Consider the following 23,015-nt stretch of genomic DNA (forward strand, 5'->3'; position numbering starts at 1 on the left):
TTACTCGACCAAATGTGTGACGTACAAAAGAGATAGATGTGCCTTGCGGCAATTAAGTGAATAATGATTTTACATCAAAATGCTCATAATAATATTTGAATCGTTTTGGAATTGTTAGCAGCTTAACTTCTGATAGATTAAATGTAATCGATCATTTAAATTAATTTAAATGAGGCATTTTGGAAAAGTTGGATAAGTGATAATATGTAATAATATGAGCAAAAATTGTTGACAAACTCAGGTTAGTTAAAACAAGTTTGACAAGTCCAGGTTACGGGGTAGTTAAACAAGTTCTCTAAGTAATTAGTTAAACTATTAACGCTACATTAATTTTCAAATAATTCAATAAGTTTAGATAAGCAATGTTAAAATTAGTTCAGAGTTGATATGATAAATTCAAAAATTTTCAATTAAGTCAAAATAGTATGAATCAAACTCATCCTTGATAACTTTTGAAGTAATAAGGAAACACATCATTTACAATTTCGTTTCTCAATTTCATTCATCATGAATATAATTGCAAATTCATGATGGATTCTCCTCTTATAACACTTAGTATTACATATAATTTTGATTGCATTTTGAGGAAAGAAAACATGCAATCAATAACACTACATATATCGTTATGTAAGTAATTTATAACCATTTGAAAATTTAAATAACTTGGCGATCCCAAATCATGTAGTAGTCGTACGTTCTGTTAATAAAAGTTGATTTTTCCCTCGTAAGTTTGGCTCGTAGACCAATAAGCGGGTGCAACATCGTAATCCACAAGAGTATGGCCAGCTCCATTCTTAACCTTGAAAGAGAGAGATTGACCTCCTAATTCGGAGAATACTTGGAAAGAAGCTCCCCAGTTACGAGTCATACAAATCCAATCAGTGCTTTTTGACCCTTTTACCCACATTTTCTCTACATCTCCACTTCCTCCAACGTTCATAACGTACACTAGTAGCCAATATGGGTTCCCTTGGAATTGATATCTAATACCTCCTTGCCTAACACATGGCACCCTACAAAAACGTTAAATGAACCAATAATTAATAAACCAATAACATATACTTCCTCCGTTTCTTTTTAGTTGACGCGTTTCTTTAGTCACGTTTGTCAATGCACAAATTAAATTATTAACATCTTTAATTACCGATAAGCAAAAATTATAAAAAGTTGATATTATGAAAATGTACATTGTGACGAATCTAACAAGATCTCACTTGACTATATTTTTCCTTACATAGAAATCACAAAACATAGTCAAAGGGAGGTGTGTGAATAGTGCTAAAGTCAAAATGTGTCAACTAATAAAAAACGGAAAGACTGTACGTATTTGAAGTGAGGAATAGCTTAATTAGGTCGTTAGAGTTTAATCGCACTTAGGTCTTGTTTTCTTCACTTTAAAATAATGATAATAAAATTCCGTAAAAAGTTTCACTTTAGCAGTGTAGTTCAACAAAATAATTTAAGGTGAAAAGAACAGAGAAACTGGTTGTACCTTCTATATTGGACAGGAACAATGCCGGCAGTCCATTCAGCAATCTTCATGAACATAAGCTTAGACAGATCGAAATGGGAGCGAGGCGGGTTGCACCACCCACCATCATCGGCGGATTGGTACCAGTTTGGAGGGCAGAGGTTGGTGGCCGTAATCTTAATGATAGGTCCATCTTTGTAGCACCACTTTGACTCGATACACTTTATCTCATAACAAGCTCCACAAATTTCTCCATTATTGAACATCACTGAGCTAACTGCTGCTGTTGCTATTCCATATCCGTTATCATACAAGTTTCCGTAACCACAAGCCCCTCCTATTTTTATAAATTTAACAGTTTAAATTAATTCTTCATTCAAAAGTAAAAAAGAAAAAGATCGATCACTAGCTATATTTTCCTATGAAAAAAAATGGTTAATTGATATGTTACATAAATAATGGTCTTAATTTATCATCAATGACCTAAAATGTTAACTATGCATATGTAATCACTAATCTAATAACAACATTAATTTACGGAGTAGTATTATTTCATTGCCTTTTTTCTTGATGGTATTGATCATGACAATTCATTCCTTCAACAATAATTTGCTTTAATTTCAAATGTGAAATTACATACATGTATAAATATGGACCATATATAAGTTCTTCAAAAACATAAATATGACACTACTTAATGTGATTTGTAAATAGAATAAAAATATCGAAGAAGGTGCTTATCTACTTACTTTAACCTCCACGAATTGAAATTAACAAGAATAATTTATAAGAATTGGGATTTTGTTTAGTTTGTTTCGGTATGTAGTAATATGGATTTGATGATGATGAAACTAATTAAGCTACGTAAAATTTAATACTAAAGGAGAATTATCCACAGTTAATTTTAATTAACACAGAGTATGATACGGAAAATAGTATATTGTAGTATATAGAAGCAAAGCTAACCCATTGTCTCAGAGACAGATTCATCCCCATAAAACGTAGCATGAGCGTAATTCCAATCCGTCGATGGCTTGTAGACTGGTGCACCCGGCGGTGCACTTGGCAGCGCATTGTAGTCGTTGTATCCGTAGTATCCATCCACAAACGTTAAACTCATCGCAATTGTCATCGTTAAAACCACCACCAAAAGACAATTGAAGCTTGATGATCTCATAATAATCATTTCACGTCCCATTTCTCTCTAAATGTCTTCCTTCTTCACGATCTCTCTTGTAGTGATAACACTAATGCAAGTTATTAGACATTTAAATTATATCAACACGTACAATTATATAATTAAGGATCTCCTTATTTAACTAGTCAGCGAGATTATAGTACATTATACGTGGGCTTCACTACTAATTGTAATCTAATCATATTATTATACTATTGTTAGCATCTCTGCTATATCAATCAACTATCCAAATTCAACTAATTAACTTTAATTAAAAAGTAGTTGACATCATCTCTTCATTATAAGTTGCTTTAGTCCTGTATATTATAATTGTTTGATTGATTCAAAACTTGTTCGAAAGTAAAATCTAGGCTTGAATAATAAAAAGTCAAAAGTGAGGCTTATTTTAATAACCAATTAATAACGATAGAAATCATACAGTAAATTTATGGGTGTTTAGTTTGACTATATCAATTATTTTAAGTCAAATGAATTATTGTTGTAAAATAAAGAGAATGGAGTCTAGAGTGATCAGGCGGGGTGGTTGTTTAGAGTGGTGGATGATTAAATTTTTTAGTTATAATTAACCAAAAACAAGACATGTTACACTATAAGCCAATCAAGACCATTTTTGAGAAAAAAAAAAAAAAATTCCCTAAAATTGTTAATTATGGAGTAGAATCAAAAGGACCCCTCAGAGCATACACGGATCACACCTTCATGTGATCCAGAGTGCATATAAAATCGTGCTTTTTTACAATAAAGATTTGTTCTCTTCAGTTTATTAAAAATACTTATTACTTATTCTTTAGTAAATTCATATCAGATTAAACAGACCAAAAACATTATCAGAACATTTAATTATCATTTACTTATTATTAAATACGTTAATTGCGTACTAAAAAAATATTATGAAATTTCCATATTTAAAAAATTAGTTCATATTTACAGATTAGTATTAAAATAAAGTTAAAGTTTAGTCAAATTCTTAAATCAGTTCATATCAGATTAGATAATAAAATTTCAGACCAATACAAACCAGACCTTAATAAAATCATACCAGATCTACTTGTTTCAGCTGAAGAGAACAAGTTATAAGGGCATCTCTTCAACTTATTTTAAGTTCACTTCAGTTCCAATAAGTTCATTTCTGTTCAGTTCTTATCTTAATTTCCTTCTTTCATAAAATATTTAGTTCGGTTTAGTTCAATTCAGCTCTAATAAGTTAAATTCAATCAATCAGAACAAACTCTAAGTGTGCCGAAAAGGCCCGAAATCATTTATTGGTGCGCCAAAATCATTTGTAACTTAATTTTTCCCAAAAAGCTAGTTTACCCCCAAAAAGCAACTCGTACTGTACTAGTGTAAGTTAGCAGTACTATAATCTGCAGCATTTGTTGAATGTTGTTCCTTTAAACACCACTCATCGTAATTCAGACCAACCAAGATTCTCCATTAATGGATTCACCTTCATCATCCTCTGATTCACCATCATCATCATCATCAACATCATCCGATTCACCATTAACATCATCATCAACAACAATACCATCATCTGAATCACAATCAACATCATCAAATGAATCCAGAGCAAAAGCATCACATCATATGGTACTAGTACGGTGTTCAATAGCATTAGGGTTTCTGTTCATCTGCATATTTTCTCTCTCCTATACTTTCGGCTTCTTCGCTTTACTCTTCTCCAATTTCTCAATTCCTCCTCCTATTTCTGTTCCTTCTCAATGCAAAATCGTTTCCACCAGTAAGTTCAAACTTCCCACCAGTAATTTAGGGTTTTCATCATGTTTGTTTCTGTGATTTTAGCTTTAATTTGTGTATGAATTTGTGCAATTATTAATTTCTGTGATATAGGTTAAGTTAGGTTAGTGTATATCTTTTGATTGCTGCTGATTTGCTGAAATCTCAAATTTCAGTGATTTTAGCTTGAAGTAGTATACTAATTATGCGTATAATTTATTTTCATGTTTGAAATTTCTGTAATATAGATGTATACTACTAGTCAGAATTATGGATTGTTGGTGAAATTGCTGAATTAGGCTTGACTATTTTTTTTGAAATTATGATTTTGAGGATTCTATCTGTTGTGGAGTTTCGAATTGCCCGGATTTCTTGGATTGGGATCGTGTTGGTGCTTAATAGAAGTTAAGGCCATATTTGTTCACATTGTAAATGGAGTTTCGGGCTTAATAAGGTAACAGAGTTCATTTCAGGGCCGATAAGTTCGGATTTTAATAAGTTCAGTTGAAGATATATACGAGTAGATAAGTTAATTATTGGACAAGTTTGTTCTGAAAAAGTCCAATTCAAGGCTAACTAGTCAATATAAGCTCAAGAGTTTTCTGTTTTAAAAAAAAAAATATTAGGTTGAGTAACTTTTGCATTACTGAAAATCTAAAGATTATTTGTGTGAAGTTAAAGGTTGATGAGGTGGAATAAGGACCATACTGGATATTGCTCTCTGTGATCGTTCCTTGTTGGTTTTTGTATGATGATTTATTGGAGGGTGAGTTGGGATTCGGGAGTGTTTACATGCTTTTATATTAGCAAGTTAGACCTAACTCAAGTCAATTGCTACTGTGGATTATTGCGTTGCTTGATGTGGTGCCATTGTCCTGGTTGTAATGTACTAGTGTGTGCTTTACACCTGTAAAGAATATGGAATGTAATTGATGATTGTCTTGAGGTTTCTCTCATGATAATTGATTAGCTATTGGAAAATTTCATACTTAATAGTAGAGTCAGTCTAAGGTTTGAACTTACATTGTACCGGTAGTAAAAGTAACTTTTATGTTTGATGTGAATTGTAAGTATTTTGAGGTGGATTGCTTTTTAGAGAGGAAGAGAGAGATACCTAGGCTCAAAGTGCATTGCTAAATGGCCATTCTACAACTTGTCGATAATCCTCTTTAGCAAATCTTCAGGGCCGCTCAAGGGAACCCATCTTTCATAATATATATGCTTTGAGAAAATAAAGTGAAATGGAACTAAAAGTAAACTAGTAACAATAGAGATGGAGGAACAGAATTTGTTAGCGGAAATGTTGTGTCTGAGCTGTACGGCTGTTAACTATGTTAATAAAATCGCTGGAAAGTGAAATGCTTTGTTAAGACGTGGTTGAGGTGATTAATTAAATAAATAAATCTGATGTACTATGTGTTTGCAGTTATCTTTGAATGTGTGAGCAGATTGATGTGTTAAGTTATTTTTGCAGGTGTTGACTTGAGATCATCAAAAATATGTGAACTTGGGCTACTAAATTATAAGGCCAAGCGAGTATTTTACCCATCTGAAAGAAGGAAATTTCGTTGCCGTTATGATTACTACTGGGCTTCTATTTTTAAGGTCTTTACTTGTTACTTTCTGAAACATTTCGCAATTTGTGTTGAACCTTCTGTGTCCTTATTATTATCCAAATCATTGTTCTGTTAGTCATCAGTGACTTCTCAAACCAAATAAATTGAGATGGTCTTGTAACTTGTTAGCTATATATCTTGGAATTTTCTCCTAACTTGTTGTGTCCTTGCCTTAACCATGTTAAATGGAGTACCAGTCTGACAGTCTTTGTGAGTCAAACTAACATAGCTCTTCTGTGTATGAGTCGGTTCTTGCATTCTAACAAGGTTCTTACTACCGCGTGGACATAACCTGTGAGTCTGTGACTATTAATATGAGGTATTCAGACGATATCCCACATTGACTTTAAAATCACTGCTTGCTTGGTTTTTGCAGCAGTTCCAGAGTTGACTCTTCAAGTTTTGGAATGAATCTTTAACCAACTGCTTGCTTGCCTTTTCTTCTAATTCCTAAGGTGAATCTCCATAAATTATTAAACTGGTACTTTCGCCAAACTGCTCTGTGCTTATGCTAGTGTGCTGTGTGAGCTTTGACATCTAGGTCCTATGATGACTACTAGTAGTAGTAGATCATCATTCACCTTTACATATCTAAATGATCGGGGGAAGCACTATCTTCCGTGGTTGTCATACCTGATGAGCTTGTGAATTGTGAGACCACCTCTATGTTGTTCCCTGAAGTAGTCTGTATGGTTGCAGTTGTATCTGTTCTGCCTATCTTTTCCAACCACGCAGATTCCAGAGAAAGAGGATGATAAATATAGAATAAGGGCCTTTCTGTTTTATGCTTCCTGTAATCCTGTTTACTGCCTTTTTTGGGATGAGAGAAGGCCATATATATTCATTGGGGTTGAGAAAAGGAGAATAAAGAAAAGGTTTATGCAATAGCAATATAAGGTGACAATATGAGATGCAACTATACCGAGGAAGGAAATTTTGAAATTGTACTTGAAAGCGGTATGATTAGTAGCAATGCTGCATTAATCATAGTTGGTTGGATAGAATAGATAATTGCATAGGGATCTCTTGCAGATTTATAATTATCACTAGAACAGGACTTCTAGCTGGTGCTGTGGGTTAAAAACTTGAAATTTTGGCCGTTTGAATATGATGATTATGCTTTGTAGTTACTTTTAAACGCTGATGCTTTATTGTCTGGCTGTGTGATGTCACCTTATTTTATCCCTTGGAAAATGGCGGAGAATTGAAATAGTATAGTAAGTAAATTTGCTGATACTACATGGCTAACTGATTTGATGGAACTTACTTGTAGATCTTCTGACAATCATTTAACTGTCAGAACAGCTACTCCATTTAGAACTTGAGATAGCGGGAAAGTTATTGTATACTTCACTTTCATTGTTTAACTGATCAGTTGTGTTTCACCAATTCAGTTATTTGTATTTCTCTATCAATAATCCGGCTTCATTATAATAGGTGGAATACAAAGACCAGTTCTCAGGTCAGACGTTACTTGGTCTGGCAGAAGCTCCGCAGGAAGCTCTCCCTAGTGATTGTCGGCCTAATTTTTCTACTGCTTGGCTGACTAAGCATATGCTGAAGGTAATTGCTATTGGTTTCTGGTTCAGCTGTCTTTTATAAGCCTATATGATAGTTGGTTCTCTCCTACAACCATTTTTTCAATGCTTGAATTTGTATCTACCTACAATCCTACATAATTCATTATTGGTTTTACTGGAATAATCTTGATTTTTATGGTTTGTCATCAAGTTTAGATTAACCCGTTCCTATAAAGCAATGGCCCTTTTTATTATGTGTGGATTAAAAATGTAGGAAATGACTTGATATTTATTAGCAAATGATCATCTAGATGAAAGGGACTAAGGAGAAATTTGGCATTATTTTCTTATATTATGAAGATGAAAAGGTGTCATGACAAAATATTCTGAGCACTTCTTTATTACTACATTTGGAAAAATGGCCTCAACTTTGGAGACTGTACTGTTGGAGACTTGGAGTCCTAAAGTGGAAGGTTCCTAGATTGACTCCTTGGTTATTTGCAAGAATTCTACGCTCTGATTGCTTATCACTTCGGAAATGTAAATGAGTAGCAAGACAAAGAATGAGCATTGGAAAACAGTGGAATAAAAATGTGAAGCAGATGAACTTGCTTGAATATATGGTCTGAAGCAATTTTAAGATATAGCCTCATTTGAGGTTATATGGATGTTTATGCCAGTTCCTATAGACCTAAAGGCCAAATGTTTTACATTAGGCTGAGTGAGTACTGGAAACAATAACTATCCATATTGCACATTGATTTGTAATAAATTTCTATTCTTACGTGGTGGATTAGGTGAATAAAACCTATGACTGCTGGTATACCTCCGGGCGATCAAAAGTTGAGATATTTCAAGACAGTCACTTTGGTTGCCAAGCAAAGGATCCATCTTTGTTTGAGATGATGAGAAGATACTCCATACTGTGAGTATATTCCTTGATTTTCTAAATTTAAACTTTGATTTCTTTTAGTTTCATCTGTACTACTCTCAGTATAACAATGATTCTGCTATCCTATGATTCCACCAGTAATATGTTGGTTGACTATAGTTGATTTTGGATGTGACATTCCAATTTCATGAACCTATTTACGAACTACCATTAAATCTATATGGTTTCTCAACATACCAGTATACCACTGACAATAACGTGACATTATTTTGTTTTTGGGACTTGTTTTCAGTCGTGGACTTGTTTAGTTGTTTTCATTGTGGATACTGATTTATCTTCTACGTTTATTGTCACCACAGGCTGACAAAGATGATGCAGTCCTGGTTATCTGGTCAACTAAAAACTAAGCTTATGAGATGGGGAGTGATACTAGGTGTCATTAGTGGTTTTCTCAGTGCCATGATTTCCTTTGCCTTGTTTACTCTCTGTAGTAGATTGTTATGTTTGATTCCTAGAGCTGCAGTAGCAATGGTAACCTCACTGATACATCGGGTGATTTTTTCTCGGATATTTTTCCTCATGGCATACTTTTCAATTGTCAGCTGGTTAGCAATCCAGTATGGTAAAAGGCTTGGTCTCCCTGAACTCTTTATAGACTACTAACATTCAACAGCGCATATTTAAAGGGCTGGATTCCCTGCGGAGGCTCAGTCCAGCAATTTTGGCATTGAAGACAGATTTATAGATCGAAAATTGCCTTGTTGGAATCATCACATTATTGCATGATCATGAACAAGTGCTTCGCGCAAGACAATGTCAATGTACTCTGTATTATATATTTAGCGTAATACAAGTATAAATCAAGCCGCCTGATCTTGTACCGAGTCACTCGTATTTCATGCACAAAGCAAGAGTACAGTAAAACTTGCTTTGGTGTGGCTTTCTGTAACACATGTACTGATGTACTAAATTTAGATATTATTCCGATCTGTATAAATAAAAGGCTGTTTAACTTTTGGAAATTGCATATCATTAAACTTTGTTTCCGAAAAGATTTTGTGTTTTTATTTGTTTATTTGTTATGTAGTATTATAATACGAAGTAGTACTTTTACGTACTGGGTTATGAGTTTATGACATGCGTTGTTTCAATTTGCAGGGTTGCATGCTTTGTATGATATTCTTCTTATATATATTCTAGTTTTGTGCCCCGTGCGATATCCAGGTTTTTTTACTCAATTTTAAGATAAATTTCTAATCTGTGTATCAAATTTTAAAAAATATTATTCATACAAATTAATAAGGAATTGATGTGCGTTTGTGATGATTAACTATCTAGTAGGTATGTAATGACTAATAATAATATTCGTGAAAATGATTGATTTAATACATTAAAAAATAAAAAATTAGAAGAAAAAAATATATTAAAATTGATGTGCTTTTGTGATGATTAACTAACTAGTAGGTATGTAATGCTTTTGTGATGATTAACTATCTAGTAGGTGTGCAAAGCTCCTTGGATTGACCCAAACCAAAAACTTTGGGCAAAAGTTGAACATTTCTTGACCTGTAACCTGAAGTGACTCCATCCGAGATGACTCATGACCCGATTCTAATTGACAGATTTACATAGTACTCCGTAATAAAACTATGTTAAATTGTGAAGTATATTATTTTAACCGATTAGTATATATTATAAATAGATGTTTTACGCTCTGAACTACTTCATTCCCTCCAAAAAAATATTATAATATAAAAAATAAATTTATACGATAATTTTTTACTATTATAATCTAATACTCCCTCCATTTTTAAATACTTGCTCAATTTCTTCATGCGCGGAGTTTTAGGAGAAATTGGAGAAAGTAATAAAATATTGAGGTAGTGGGGTAGTTGAGAAAATAAAAAATTGTAAAAAGCAAAAATAGTGGAAGAATAGGAGAGAGTATTATGTTGGGTCCACTAAGTGTGAGAAATGAATTAAATATTGTAAAAGCTTTCCGAAAAAGAAAATGGAGCAAGTATAAAAACGGCCGGAAAAGGAAAGTGAAGCAAGTATTTAAAAACGAGGGGAGTAATTTTTACTGTATAAATTTATAATTCAATTTGTACCTATGAAATATTGGTATTATATCGAAAATAAAACTCTAAACTAAACAATTTTATACTAAAATTCTATCCAAATAGAATCCTAAGCTAATTTTTTATCTTATAAAATCTATTTAAATCTAAAAAATTTAGATTTTATATATTAGCTATATGATATGATGATGGTGTTATATGGCAATATGGCGTATAGAGCTGGCAAAAAGTCGTGTGGTGTTCGTGTTTGGTCTCATGTCAATATGTCAATTTCATTTTGTTCACAAAAGCTATCAAAAAAAATGTAAAACGTAGGATAAGTATTGAATCATAATTTGACCAATTTATCTAAACGGGTCGTATTCGGGTTGGTTTCTTATCGTGTCGTATCGACTTCAATTCGTGCTTTCTCTTAATAATTTCGTGTTCGTGTCGTGTTGGTTTCGACCGTGTTGTCGTGTCGTGTTGGTTTCGATCGTGTTGTCATATCATGTCAGATATTGCAAGCTCTAATGACGTATAAGAGGTATAATGAAATCAAAAATATTTTTTTTTTATAAATAATTTAATGTTAATTTATGAACCAACGACAAAACAAATAGAAAAGAAATAAGTAAACACACCTTTTAAAGGAAAAAAAAAACCTGTAACCCTAAAAGTAATACGAATGTCTTTGGTTAGTACAAAGGAACTTGTACCTCACGTAATCTAAAAAAACTATCCGTATTATTCATCGAAGCACCGAGAAACAAAAATAAAACAAGCAAATAAAAACTAAGGGGAATAAAACGTGGCATAGCCACCCCTACTACATCATCAAATAAAATTATTCATCGCGTGTTGGTGGTAGTGAACATCGAATAGTTAATCTTGTTGTCCACTTTGAAGGACCACCCGCTTCGTGTTCTTGTTTAGTATGGACATAGGAAGAGGAGGCAACGTTGACGGAGTCGCTAAGGGGTTGCTGGTGTTTTCTAATACAAGTTTCACAAATACAATCCTTTTTTTCTTTTCTTTCTAATTTTTGAGAAGCTTTCTCAGCAACCAATGCTAACAAATCCAATGGACTTAAATTATTCTCCATTTTCCTTATATCTCTATATTCTTCTTCGGTTAACAACTCATCATTATTATTCTCCATTCTTTGAGTTTGAATTTGCAAAAACAATTTTTATTATTTTTTAATGAAATTGTAAGAACGAAAGTAAATAAAGGTGAAAGTCTATATATACATATGTACAATATGGTTTATCCGTTTATGTATAGGAGTTTGATTATTATTTGCATGAGAAGTATAGAGCTATTGAAACTGTATTGTATTAAGGAGTGTAATTAGGGTGTAATTTGTAAATTTAAAGTGGGTTAATTAGGAAAGTGTAAGTTGTGATTAGTTTAAGAATTATTTCATAAATTGAAGGATATTAGGACATTTATTTGATTTTTTTTTTATATATATAAAAATCTTTTTCCACAACCGTAAAAAAGATAAAATAGTAATCTTTTATCCTCGTGCAATTGTGATGAAGAGATAGGAAAGTGGGGAGATGTTTGTAGAAGAGAGGAATTTTTTTAAATGCTAAAAAATTAATAAGTGCCCAATAAAATTAATTAAGCTGTAAGAAATAATCAAATATATTGTTGGAGTAAACTAAGATACATGGGATTTTACATCGTTGTTAATAAGAATAATGTGAAAAAAAATAGAAAAAAAGTGGGGTTATTCTAAGTTAATCAAAAGGTTATTATCAACAAAGTATTAAACAATTGATTATTTGAATTAATATTTACGTTTAGAATTTTGATAAAGTTTATACTATAGTAAGAAAAATATATAGCCGTGTTAAATATTTGAGTATTTCTAAAATCCGACTGATACAACAACTTACCTAATACGAATCCCACCCAAAATTATTAAACCCAACATCTATCGGTTCGAACTCAAACCAAATATATAAATTTGTTGTATTACCCTAATATCACTAGTAAAATATTCTATAATTTTTAATAATTAATGAACAACTAACCCTAAATTATAGGAAATTTCGAATTTGATATCGATTATATTGTTACGTTTTCAATTTAAAAACAACAACAAAAAATTGTGCATTTTAAAATTGGCGTATATCGCTATTAAAAAAATTAAAAATAAAATAAATATTGTGTATATCTTTTATTATTCAGAGTATCTGTAATCTATAAAAAGCCTAACATATAACCGTATAAAGAGTCAAAACCCTAAAAAAGAAATTCAGTGATTCAACATGTCTCATGACAGTAACACTAACAAGACTCTAATTCCTCCTTCAGATAATCAAGGTAATAATTCATTCATTTTGCTCAACTATTTTTATTTACAATTAATTATTCTGAATTTGTGATGAATTAATAGGTTTTAATTTGGTGGATTATTCTTTCAATTGGTTTATGCTTTGATGTGTTGATATGATCTTTGACTATTTTCCATGAATATGTTAGTAGTACTTTGCAACTGATTTCCAGGTGCTTGAGTTTCTAAAAATTAATGGTGTATATTTCATAAGAAAAGAAATGTACGTTACTACTCCATATTTGGTAAAAATTAAACTTGAGTGTACGATGCAATATAATAATGAGAACGAACATTGGTTTATTGTAATGCATATCATACTTACGAGTGTACTATATAAAAATTGGAATAAAATAAATTTTCATATATGAAGTTCGTCATATGTATGTAACTAATTACATTTTTGTTGATTTCCTTGTAAATGGTTTCCCTCCCTATTCTTAAGGATATAGATATATATACCTCTTTGTTTTATGTTAGTTATAAATTGTAGCTAATTTGTTAACTCAATCTATCAATTAGTTAGATACTGATCAGTCAAAGATCTATTTATTTTATTTTGTAAAAAAAGTCAAAGCTCTATTTATTTATTTTTTAATTTTATTTTTGAAACAAAGCCAAAGCTCTATCTTTTTAAAATGGCATATATACTTTTAAAATTATGACTTAATTTTAAGAAATAAATAAATTAAACTAACTGCGCTAATGTGTATGTAAATATACTTGATATTGACTTAAAATTAATAGTATGAGTACATTTTAATACTTTTTTTTAGGTTTTTTCTCCATTTTCATTGTCATTTTTTCTTTGTCCTAAATTCATGAGTTTTATTTTTGTTTTAAAGTGCCAAACCATCCATTCCAAGTAGTGAACGATGATTCACCTAAAGGCGCCTACGAAGAGAAACAAATCGATACAGATTATCATGTTCGAATTGATATGCCCGGTGTTTCGAAAAATGGGTTAACAATAACTCAAGATTTGGAGAAAAATCAAATTCGTTTTTGTGGTAAAGTTCCATCAATAAAAGAGTTTCCTGAACGCATAAGAGCATATGCAAGTGTTATAAATCTTGATACAAATTTGGGTGATATTCAAATGAACCATTCTCTTGTTAATGGCTCTTTGAGGTTTGTCTTTCCTAAGACACAAGGGAGTCTTCAAATCCTCAAATATAGAGGTATTATTGTGCTTTATTTCATTCTATTTACAACATATATAAACTCTAAATTTAATTTAACTTTTTTTTTTAATTATAAGGTGGGAAAGCTGTTGATCAATCTGATGATCATCTAATTTTTGGTAAGAAAATAGAATACATACATAATTTTTTTTTCTTCAAATTAGGGCCTATTTATTTCAGCTTAATTTAGTTTAGCTACAATCAGTTCATTTCAGCTCCTAATTTGCTTCTCTCATAAAATATTCATTTTAATTCAGTTTAGTAATTGTGAACAGGTCGTTAGAGTAATTATTTAAAAATAAATGTTTATTAATCCATATTTTCATTTTAGGTAACTTGGATTCCACAAGTGTTCATGAAAGTAAGTAAAATTACCATGATTTTTTAATTTGATATATATATATATATATATATATATATATATATATATAATATTATATTATATTTCTAATATGATATTTGTATTTCTTTCAGCCCCTTTGACTCCATCAAATTGTGAAATAAATCCACTAATGATTGGTTCGACAAGATCTTGTATTATTAAGAAATTTGTGAATACGGATGGTGGTTCAATCAATGTTTTACACATTCTAGTAGACACTCCAGGAATGGAGGATTTTACGTTTGACATTAACCATAAAACTTGCATCATACGTGGCGCGGAAGAGGAAGAGGAAGATAAGAGTAATTTTTTGAAGAGTGAAAGGAAATACTTGATTTCTATGATATTTGATTGTTCTTGTTGTACCTTTGATGCGAAAGGGACTAAAAGGAGACACCAAATTCTTAAAGATGGATTGCTCCATCTTCAATTGAGGGTTTCAAGTTCGAGTAAGCTTATAACTGTCAGCTGAAATATAAAAAACTGAGGGTTTCAATGGTCAATTCATTATGTACTATGATTGTTATTTCAATTTATAAACAAGTTTAATTATGTTTTTCCAAATAAAATGTTGTACTTTATATAATTATATTGAGATACTCTGCTTTGAAACAACACTTAAATAAACCACACTTTCTATTATAGCAATAAACAAATTTTGTAAGGGATAGCACAAGTGGTTAGAGCTTCTCTCCCGATTTCAAGAGATTCTGGAATTGATTCTCATCCCGCCCTTGTGGCTAGAGCTGTCAATTCGGGTAAAAGGGTCTGGTAAGAGTGGGTCGGGTCAACTCGGGTCGGGTCAATTTAGATTAATTCCATAACCTATGCGGGTCGGATTTGGGTTGTGTCATGCTTGAGTCGGGTCACGTCGGGTCATACTTCTTATCGGGTTTGGGTCGGGTTAATAACAGGTCGGGTGAACAATAGGTCGGGTTTAATTCAGGTTTTCACGGGTTAAAACAGGTTAGGGAAATTCTCAGGTTCGAGTCGGGTTCGGTTCAAGTCAATAATTTGCGGGTTAGAATAAAGCCGGGTCATTCTCGGGTTTGAGTCGGGTTCGGTTCAAGTCAATAAATTGCAGATTATAATCAGGTTGGGTCATTTTCAAGTCGGGTCATTCTCGGGTTCAAGTCGGGTTCGGTTCAAGTCAATAATTTGCGTGTTATAATCAGATTGGGTCATTTCCAAGTCGGGTCATTCTCGGATTCAAGTCGGGTTATGTTCAAGTCAATAATTTGCATGTTACAATCAGGTCGGATCATTTCCAAGTCAAGTCATATTCGGGTTCAACTAACTATAAATAGATAATTATCATTTTAATCAATCTAAATATTTCCTTTGACTATAATATATATGGCAATATATTAGGGAACTATATAGTCTATAATTTAGGAACATAATTAACTCCTTTGACCATACAACAAATATATACTATATTTAACACTTAAATTTGAGGATGATGCTCCTTTGTTTTGCTGGCCTGGACCGACTTGGTCTCCAAAGACATTGATTAACAATAATAAGGTGGTCTAAATTGCATTTAAGGTGATTTGAAATCGGGTCAGGAACAATTAGGGTTGAATTTAGGTCGGGTCAATAACAAGTCGTGTTAATTTCGAGTCGGGTTAGTAACAAATCAGGTTGAATTTTTGGGTTGGGTAAGTAATAGGTGTGGTAAAATTCGGGTCAGGCCAATAACAATTCGGGTTGAATTTGGGTTAGGTCAATAACAAATCGGGTTGATTTCGCGTTGGGTTTGTAACAGGTTCGGTATAATTCGGGTCTGGTTAAGAACGGGTCGGATTGAATTCACGTCAGGTTAGTAACAAGTCGGGTTAAATTCTGGTTTTGACGGGTAAAAACGGGTATTAGTCAATTTCGGTTCAAGTCGGGTTCGGTGCAAGTTAATTAAATTGGCCGTGGTAAACCGGCAATCGGTGCAAGTTGTAAACCGATAAATTGGATGTTTAAAAGCAAATTGAATGGTTCCACACAACCAATTGGACTCCCGGGGGGTATTAGGGAACATGGTAAACATTTCAGCAATTATTATTTCCGTGCGAAAAAAGTAAAAAAATTCCAAAATTAGAGTCTAATATCCACACTTTTTGAGAAATTTTGTAGGTTTCAGGGCTAGCTGTCGAAAAGCCTTAAAATTTTTGAGGATACATCTCGGAGTCATATAATGCCGTTTGGAACCATATATGATCATTATACATTGTTATAAATGTTCGTGGTAGGCTTGAATTAATGAAATCTGTGCAAGTTACGTTGTAAATCGGTAAATTGGTCGTTTAAAAGCAAATTAGATGGTTCCACCCACCCAATTGGACTCCCGTGGGGTATTAGGGCACATGGTCAAAATTTCGGCAATTTTTATTTCCGTGTTAAAAAAAGTCAAAAACTCCAAAATTGAAGGCTAATATCCATGCTTTTTAAGAAATTTCGAAAATTTCGGGGATCGGTGTCGAAAAGAAATGAGATTTTAGGGGGAACATCTCAAGGTCATTTAATGCCATTTGGAACCTTAAATTATAATTATATGTTGTCATAAATAATCGTGGTAGGCTTGAGTTAATGAAATCGGTGCAAGTTGTAAATTAGTAAATTGGCCGTTTAAAGACAAATTGGATGGTTCCACCTACCCAATTGGACTTTCGGAGGGTATTAGCGACCATGGTAAACATTTTGGAAATTTTTATTTTTAGGCGAAAAAAAGTAAAAAAAAAAAATCAAAATTGAAGGCTAATATCCATGCTTTTTGAGAAATTTTTGAGGTTTCGGGGCCCGGTGTCGAAAAGACTTGTGATTTTAGCGGATACATCTCGGGGGTCTTATAATTCCGTTTGGAACCATATATGATCGTTAATGTTGTCATAAATGTTCGTGGTAGGCTTGAATTAATGAAATCCGTGCAAGTTGTGAATCGGTAAATTGGTCGTTCAAAGGCAAATAGGATGGTTCCACACTTCCACCCACTCTATTGGACTCCCAAGAGGTATTAGGAAACATGGTAAACATTTCAGCAATTTTTATTTCCGTGCGAAAAAATATAAAAAATTCAAAATTGAATGCTAATTATCCATGGTTTTTAAAAAAATTTCAAAGATTTCAGGGACCGATGTCGAAAAGAAATGAGATTTTAGGGGATACTTCACAGAGTCATATAATGCCGTTTGGAACCATAAATTATCATTATATGTTGTCATAAATTTTCGTGGTAGGCTTGAGTTAATGATATTAGTCCAAGTTGTAAACCGGTAAATTGGTCGATTAAAGACAAATTTGATATTTCCACCTACCCCATTTGACTCTCGGAGGGTATTAGAGACCATAGCAAAAATTTCGGCAATTTTTATTTTTGGGCGAAAAAATGTCAAAAAATTCCAAAATTTAAGGCTAATTATCCACGTTTTTTGATAAATTTTGGAGTTTTCGGGGCCTGGTGTCGAAAAGGATTGAGAATTTAGGGAATACATCTCGGGGTCATATAATGTCGTCTAGAACCATAAATATTCATTATAAGTTGTCATAAATGTTCGTGGTAGGCTTGAATCATTGAAATCGGTGCAAGATTTAAATTAGTAAATTGGCCAATTAAAGACAAATTGGATGGTTCCACCTAAACAATTGGAATCTCAGAGAGTATTAGGGACAATGGTAAACATTTCGGCAATTTTTATTTTCAGGCGAAAAAAAGTTAAAAAATTCCAAAATTGAAGGCTAATATCCATGCTTTTTGAGAAAAATTTGAGGTTTCGGGGCCCGGTGTCGAAAATGCTTGAGATTTTAGGGGATACATCTCGGAGTCATATAATGCCGTTTGGAACCATATATGATCATTTTATGTTGTCATAAGTGTTCGTGGTAGGCTTGAATTAATGAAATCGGTGCAAGTTGTAAATCGGTAAATTGGTCGTTCAAAGGCAAATTGGATGGTTCCACCCACCCAATTGGACTCCCAAGGGGTATTAGGTAACATGGTAAACATTTCAGCAATTTTTATTTCCATGCGAAAAAAGTAAAAAAATAATTCAAAATTGAATGCTAATATCCATGCTTTTTAAGAAATTTCGAAGATTTCAGGGACCGATGTCGAAAAGAAATGAGATTTTAGGGGATACTTAACATAGTCATATAATGCCGTTTGGAACTATAAATGATCATTATATGTCGTCATAAATGTTCGTGGTAGGCTTGAGTTAATGAAATTGGTGCAAGTTGTAAACCGGTAAATTGGCCGTTTAAAGACAAATAAGATTGTTCAACCTACCCCATTAGACTCTCGAAGGGTATTAGGGACCATGGTAAACATTTCGGAAATTTTTATTTTCGGCCGAAAAAAGTCAAAAAATTCCGAAATTGAAGGCTAATATCCACGCTTTTTGAGAAATTTTGGAGGTTTCGGGGCCCGGTGTCGAAAAGGATTGAGATTTTAGGGAATACATCTCGGGGTCATATAATGTCGTCTGGAATTATAAATGTTCATTATAAGTTGTCATAAATGTTCGTGGTATGCTTGAGTTAATGAAATCGATGCAATTTGTAAACCGGTAAATTGGTCGTTTAAAGACAAATTGGATGGTTCCACCTACTCAATTGGACTCTCGGAGGGTATTTGGGACCATGGTAAAATTTTCGGCAATTTTTATTTTCAAGCGAAAAAAAAGTCAAAAAATTGCAAAATTGAAGGCTAATATCCATGCTTTTTGAGAAATTTTTGAGGTTTCGGGGCCCGGTGTCGAAAAGGCTTGAAATTTAAGGGGATACATCTCGGGGTCATATAATGTCGTTTGGAACCATATATGATCATTATATATTGTCATAAATGCTCGTGGTAGGCTTGAATTAATGAAATCGGTGCAAGTTTTAAATCAGTAAATTGGCCAATTAAAGACAAATTAGATAGTTCCACCTACCCAATTGGACACTTAGAGGGTATAAGGGACCATTGTAGACACTTTGACAATTTTTATTTCTGGGCGAAAAAAGTCAAAAAAATTCCAAAATTGAAGGCTCCAAGAGTATCCTAAAAAAAAGGAACCTTTCCTCTCCCCAGCCATTTCGGGTTAAGAAGATGTGAAAGCTCGTTTCTCTCTATAAGAATAAGAACGGTGCATCCCGAGGTGTGAAGTGGGAGAGAAGGGATGTCATAATTGGGTTTTTGAATAAGACGACCTTTTCATTCTTATTACTTTTTCATATTGAAAAAGTAATAAGAATGAGAGGTGTTAAGCTTTTTATCTTCCTAGCGTCGAGCTATTTTTCTGCATGACCTCCCCTACAGTATCGTCACCGCAGTAGAGTTTAACCACCGAGTTCGGGATGGATTGGTGTGGTTCCTCTATGCCTAGGGCACCAGAATATCGAATCACGAACTAAGAAAGGCATGAGAGAAAGGCATATTAGCTAGTGATTGTGAGGCCCCAATTCTTAACTGGAGGGAACACCAAAGTCCTCTGTCCTTCCATCTCTTGGATAGAGATAGATAGAGAGGGAGGGCAGGGTTTTTGGTTTTTTCATGTTGTCAAAGAATTGACCAATGGTTTTTTCATGTTGTCAAAGAATTGAACAATGAAAATGGATTGGATGGCGAGTGCCTGATCGAATTGATCGGGCCATGTATATCACAAGTTTTTGAGAAATTTTGGAGGTTTCAGGACCCGGTGTCGAAAAGACTTGTGGTTTTAGCGGATACATCTCGGGGGTCTTATAATGCCGTTTGGAACCATATATGATCATTAATGTTGTCATAAATGTTCGTGGTAGGCTTGAATTAATGAAATCGGTGCAAGTTGTAAATCGGTAAATGGGCTATAGAAAGACAAATTGGATGGTTCCACCCACCCAATTGGACTCGCACAGGGTATTAGTTTCATTATAAATATTTCGGCAATTTTTATTTCCGGGCGATAAAAAGTTAAAAAATTCCAAAATTAAAGGCTAATATCCATGCTTTTTGAGAATTTTTTGAGGTTTCGGGGCCCAGTGTCGAAAATGCTTGAGATTTTAGGGGATACATCTTTGGTTCATATAATACCGTTTGGAACCATATATGATCATTTTATGTTGTCATAAATGTTCGTGGTAGGCTTGAATTAATGAAATCGGTGCAAGTTTTAAATCATTAAATTCGCCAATTAAAGGCAAATTGTGAAAGGAATGGTGTCCTTCGAACAAGTGTACTATTTCGTTAGTGGGTTCAGAATTATTAGAAAGCTAATATATTCAGTGAGGTCAAGTGATCGGAATGCCTGGGTGGAGGCCGCTTCCGATCAGTAATATTAATGAATAATTAATATTACAGCTTAATCTTGACTGAACCCTTCGGGTCACACCCAAGCATTCAACAAACCGAACCGACGAATTAATTCAGAAGGAATTAATGAGTCGACCGAGTAATATTTATTTAGACGTCGGAAATTCGAGCTTAGAGCGTCGAAACCGAGCGTCGGAAGTCGAGTCGAAAAATAGTGAAAGACGAGACGAGAAATAGTAATAAATCAACAAAAGACCAAAATACCCCTAGCATCGGAATGCCCAAGCAAACCGAGTGCTAAGGGCGTATAGCCTAGCATGGTGGCTAGCATGCGCACCAAGCCGAGCCTAGGCTGGCTGGTGCGTGCTAGCGCACCCATGCTAGCATCGCAAGGCTAGGCGCTGCCTAGTGCGTGCTAGCATGCTAGGCGCAGCCTTGTGCGCGCAATGGCTAGCAAGCCATGCCGCAACAAGCTGCAGCAGCTAGCACGCTAGGTGTGCCAGCTCGCCACAGCTAACAGCAGCATGGCTAGGCCATTGCTTGCTGCCTAGCAGCGCTGGCCAAGGCACAAGGCCAGCAGCAGCCCGCACAAGCATGCTGGGCTTGCTGGCCAGCAGCGCCTGGCATCCACAACAAGAAAATGGCCTGTTTCCGACCGAAATTTTCCCTCGCTGAAGGCCCTAAATCTGTCGCAAATCATGTTTGCGACGGAATTCCGTCGTAAAACCTTTGGTAGGAAATTCTTGAATTTTCGAGGAATATTCCGTCGGAAAGGTGTTTTCCGACGGATTTTACGACCGATTTTAATCCGTCGCGTAACATATTGACTATTTAGTTTAGTCCGTCGCTAATTTGCGACGAAATTTCCGTCGCTGTGCTGTTTACAACGACGGATATTTCCGTCGGAAGAAGTAATTTCCGACCGAAATATTTCGTCGCAGATTTTCTGACCGAATATTTCCGTCGCTGGTAGTGTATTTTGCGACGAAATTTATTCCGTCGCTGGTTTACGACCGAATAATCCGTCGAAAAGGGAGGTGAGTTCCGACGGATTTAACTCCAGTTTTCCGTCGCTGGTGAAGTACTTGCGACCAATATAATTCCGTCGCAAACTGATTTTCCTTTCTAACAAAAATATTAACAAATATTATTATAATTGTGTATGTTCTTGCACCAAATACCTGTGATAATTAAAACTATTATCAAATTGCGAAAATATTAATAAATATTATTTTCTCAAAAGCTATATATATATCCAAAAGCTATATAATATATAGTAAGTTCTACAAAAGCGGGAACATAATCAAACGCTACATAAAATCGATCAAATTAAGTTCTTGTCCATACTACACAAACCTAAGCTAAGCTAAAAAACTGCAGGGGTACCCTGGCTTGCTCCTCCACTACCCGAATCATCCCTAGGGTCTCGACGTTGAGGCTGCATGGTGGAACATCCGTCGGTGTTGTTGCCGAATCGACTTATGAAGTCATTCCACCTCTCCTCGGCTCTCCTCTCCATTTGGGCCACTTCAGCTCGAATTTGAGTTTGCATCTCAACTTCCATTTCACTCTGAAGTTCATTCCGTATTTCACTTCGGAGTTCACTGCAGATCTCACTACGAAGTGCCTCGACCCTATGCTCCATCTGATTCTGCATCTGAGAAACAACGGATGGTGTGTACTGTTGTGAAGACCTAGACACCCGACCCATCCGTTCGCCATAGTACAACGATGCGCTTTCGCCAAGTCCCCACTCGACCCTTCTTGTTGCGACCACCCACAGTCTCCCAATACAACTCATTGGGACTCTTTTTAATCCCTTGGGTGGTGGCTTCTTCAACCTTCTTCTGGTAGGACTCCTACAAGAAATACATTATACAATTATATATGGTTTTAATAATTTAGCAACAACATCAGTTACAAGTAAAGCAACATATAAGTGAAAATGGAATCAATAAACAATAAAAGAACCATATTTCTAAGTTTAAGGGTTTATATACTCAAAATGAAGCCATTTCAAGCCTTTATGGCTTCTTACATGCCTATTTCCAATATTTCTTTAATTTTTAACTCATTCTTTGTCAAACCATCTCATATTTACATACTTATAATATATTATGGGTTTAAATCACATAAAAGAACCATATTTCTAAGTTTAAGGGTCTTTATCCTCAAAATGAAGCCATTTCAAGCCTTTATGGCTTCTTACATTCCTATTTCCAACATTTCTTTACTTTTTAACTCATTCTTTGTCAAACCACCTCATATTTACATAATTATAACATATTATGGGTTTAAATCACATAAAAGAACCATATTTCTAAGTTTAAGGGTCTTTATCCTCAA

At 34.0% G+C, this 23,015-nt stretch overlaps 2 protein-coding genes across 2 annotated transcripts; one reads left to right on the forward strand and one right to left on the reverse strand.

The window, feature by feature from the left end:
* Window positions 1-451: 451 nt before the first annotated feature.
* LOC110729981 (expansin-A7-like) lies at window positions 452-2,686 on the reverse strand. Its single transcript, XM_021909768.1, has 3 exons — window positions 2,438-2,686; window positions 1,493-1,808; window positions 452-1,013 (listed from the first exon to the last, which is right to left on the reverse strand). Exons 1-3 carry the CDS (start codon window positions 2,667-2,669, stop codon window positions 701-703), a joined length of 861 nt encoding a protein of 286 aa, XP_021765460.1. The 5' UTR covers window positions 2,670-2,686; the 3' UTR covers window positions 452-700.
* A 1,311-nt stretch (window positions 2,687-3,997) lies between these two features.
* Window positions 3,998-9,456, forward strand: LOC110730076. The gene is made up of 5 exons (XM_021909844.1): window positions 3,998-4,410; window positions 5,881-6,011; window positions 7,460-7,585; window positions 8,340-8,467; window positions 8,794-9,456. Exons 1-5 carry the CDS (start codon window positions 4,107-4,109, stop codon window positions 9,095-9,097), a joined length of 993 nt encoding a protein of 330 aa, XP_021765536.1. The 5' UTR covers window positions 3,998-4,106; the 3' UTR covers window positions 9,098-9,456.
* Window positions 9,457-23,015: the final 13,559 nt, after the last annotated feature.

This window comes from Chenopodium quinoa, unplaced genomic scaffold (assembly GCF_001683475.1).
Source record: "Chenopodium quinoa cultivar QQ74 unplaced genomic scaffold, ASM168347v1, whole genome shotgun sequence".
NCBI classification, from domain to species: Eukaryota; Viridiplantae; Streptophyta; class Magnoliopsida; order Caryophyllales; family Amaranthaceae; genus Chenopodium; species Chenopodium quinoa.

Bases quoted from the DNA above. Each gene is read 5' to 3' on its own strand.
- LOC110730076 (XM_021909844.1), top strand. From the start codon at position 4,107: ATGGATTCACCTTCATCATCCTCTGATTCACCATCATCATCATCATCA. The intron at 4,411-5,880 runs GTAAGTTCAAAC...TTATTTTTGCAG, and splicing joins ATGCAAAATCGTTTCCACCA to GTGTTGACTTGAGATCATCA. The intron at 8,468-8,793 runs GTGAGTATATTC...TTGTCACCACAG, and splicing joins ATGAGAAGATACTCCATACT to GCTGACAAAGATGATGCAGT.
- LOC110729981 (XM_021909768.1), bottom strand. From the start codon at position 2,669: ATGGGACGTGAAATGATTATTATGAGATCATCAAGCTTCAATTGTCTT. The intron at 1,809-2,437 runs GTTAGCTTTGCT...TTATAAAAATAG, and splicing joins ATCTGTCTCTGAGACAATGG to GAGGGGCTTGTGGTTACGGA. The intron at 1,014-1,492 runs GTACAACCAGTT...ACGTTTTTGTAG, and splicing joins GTTCCTGTCCAATATAGAAG to GGTGCCATGTGTTAGGCAAG.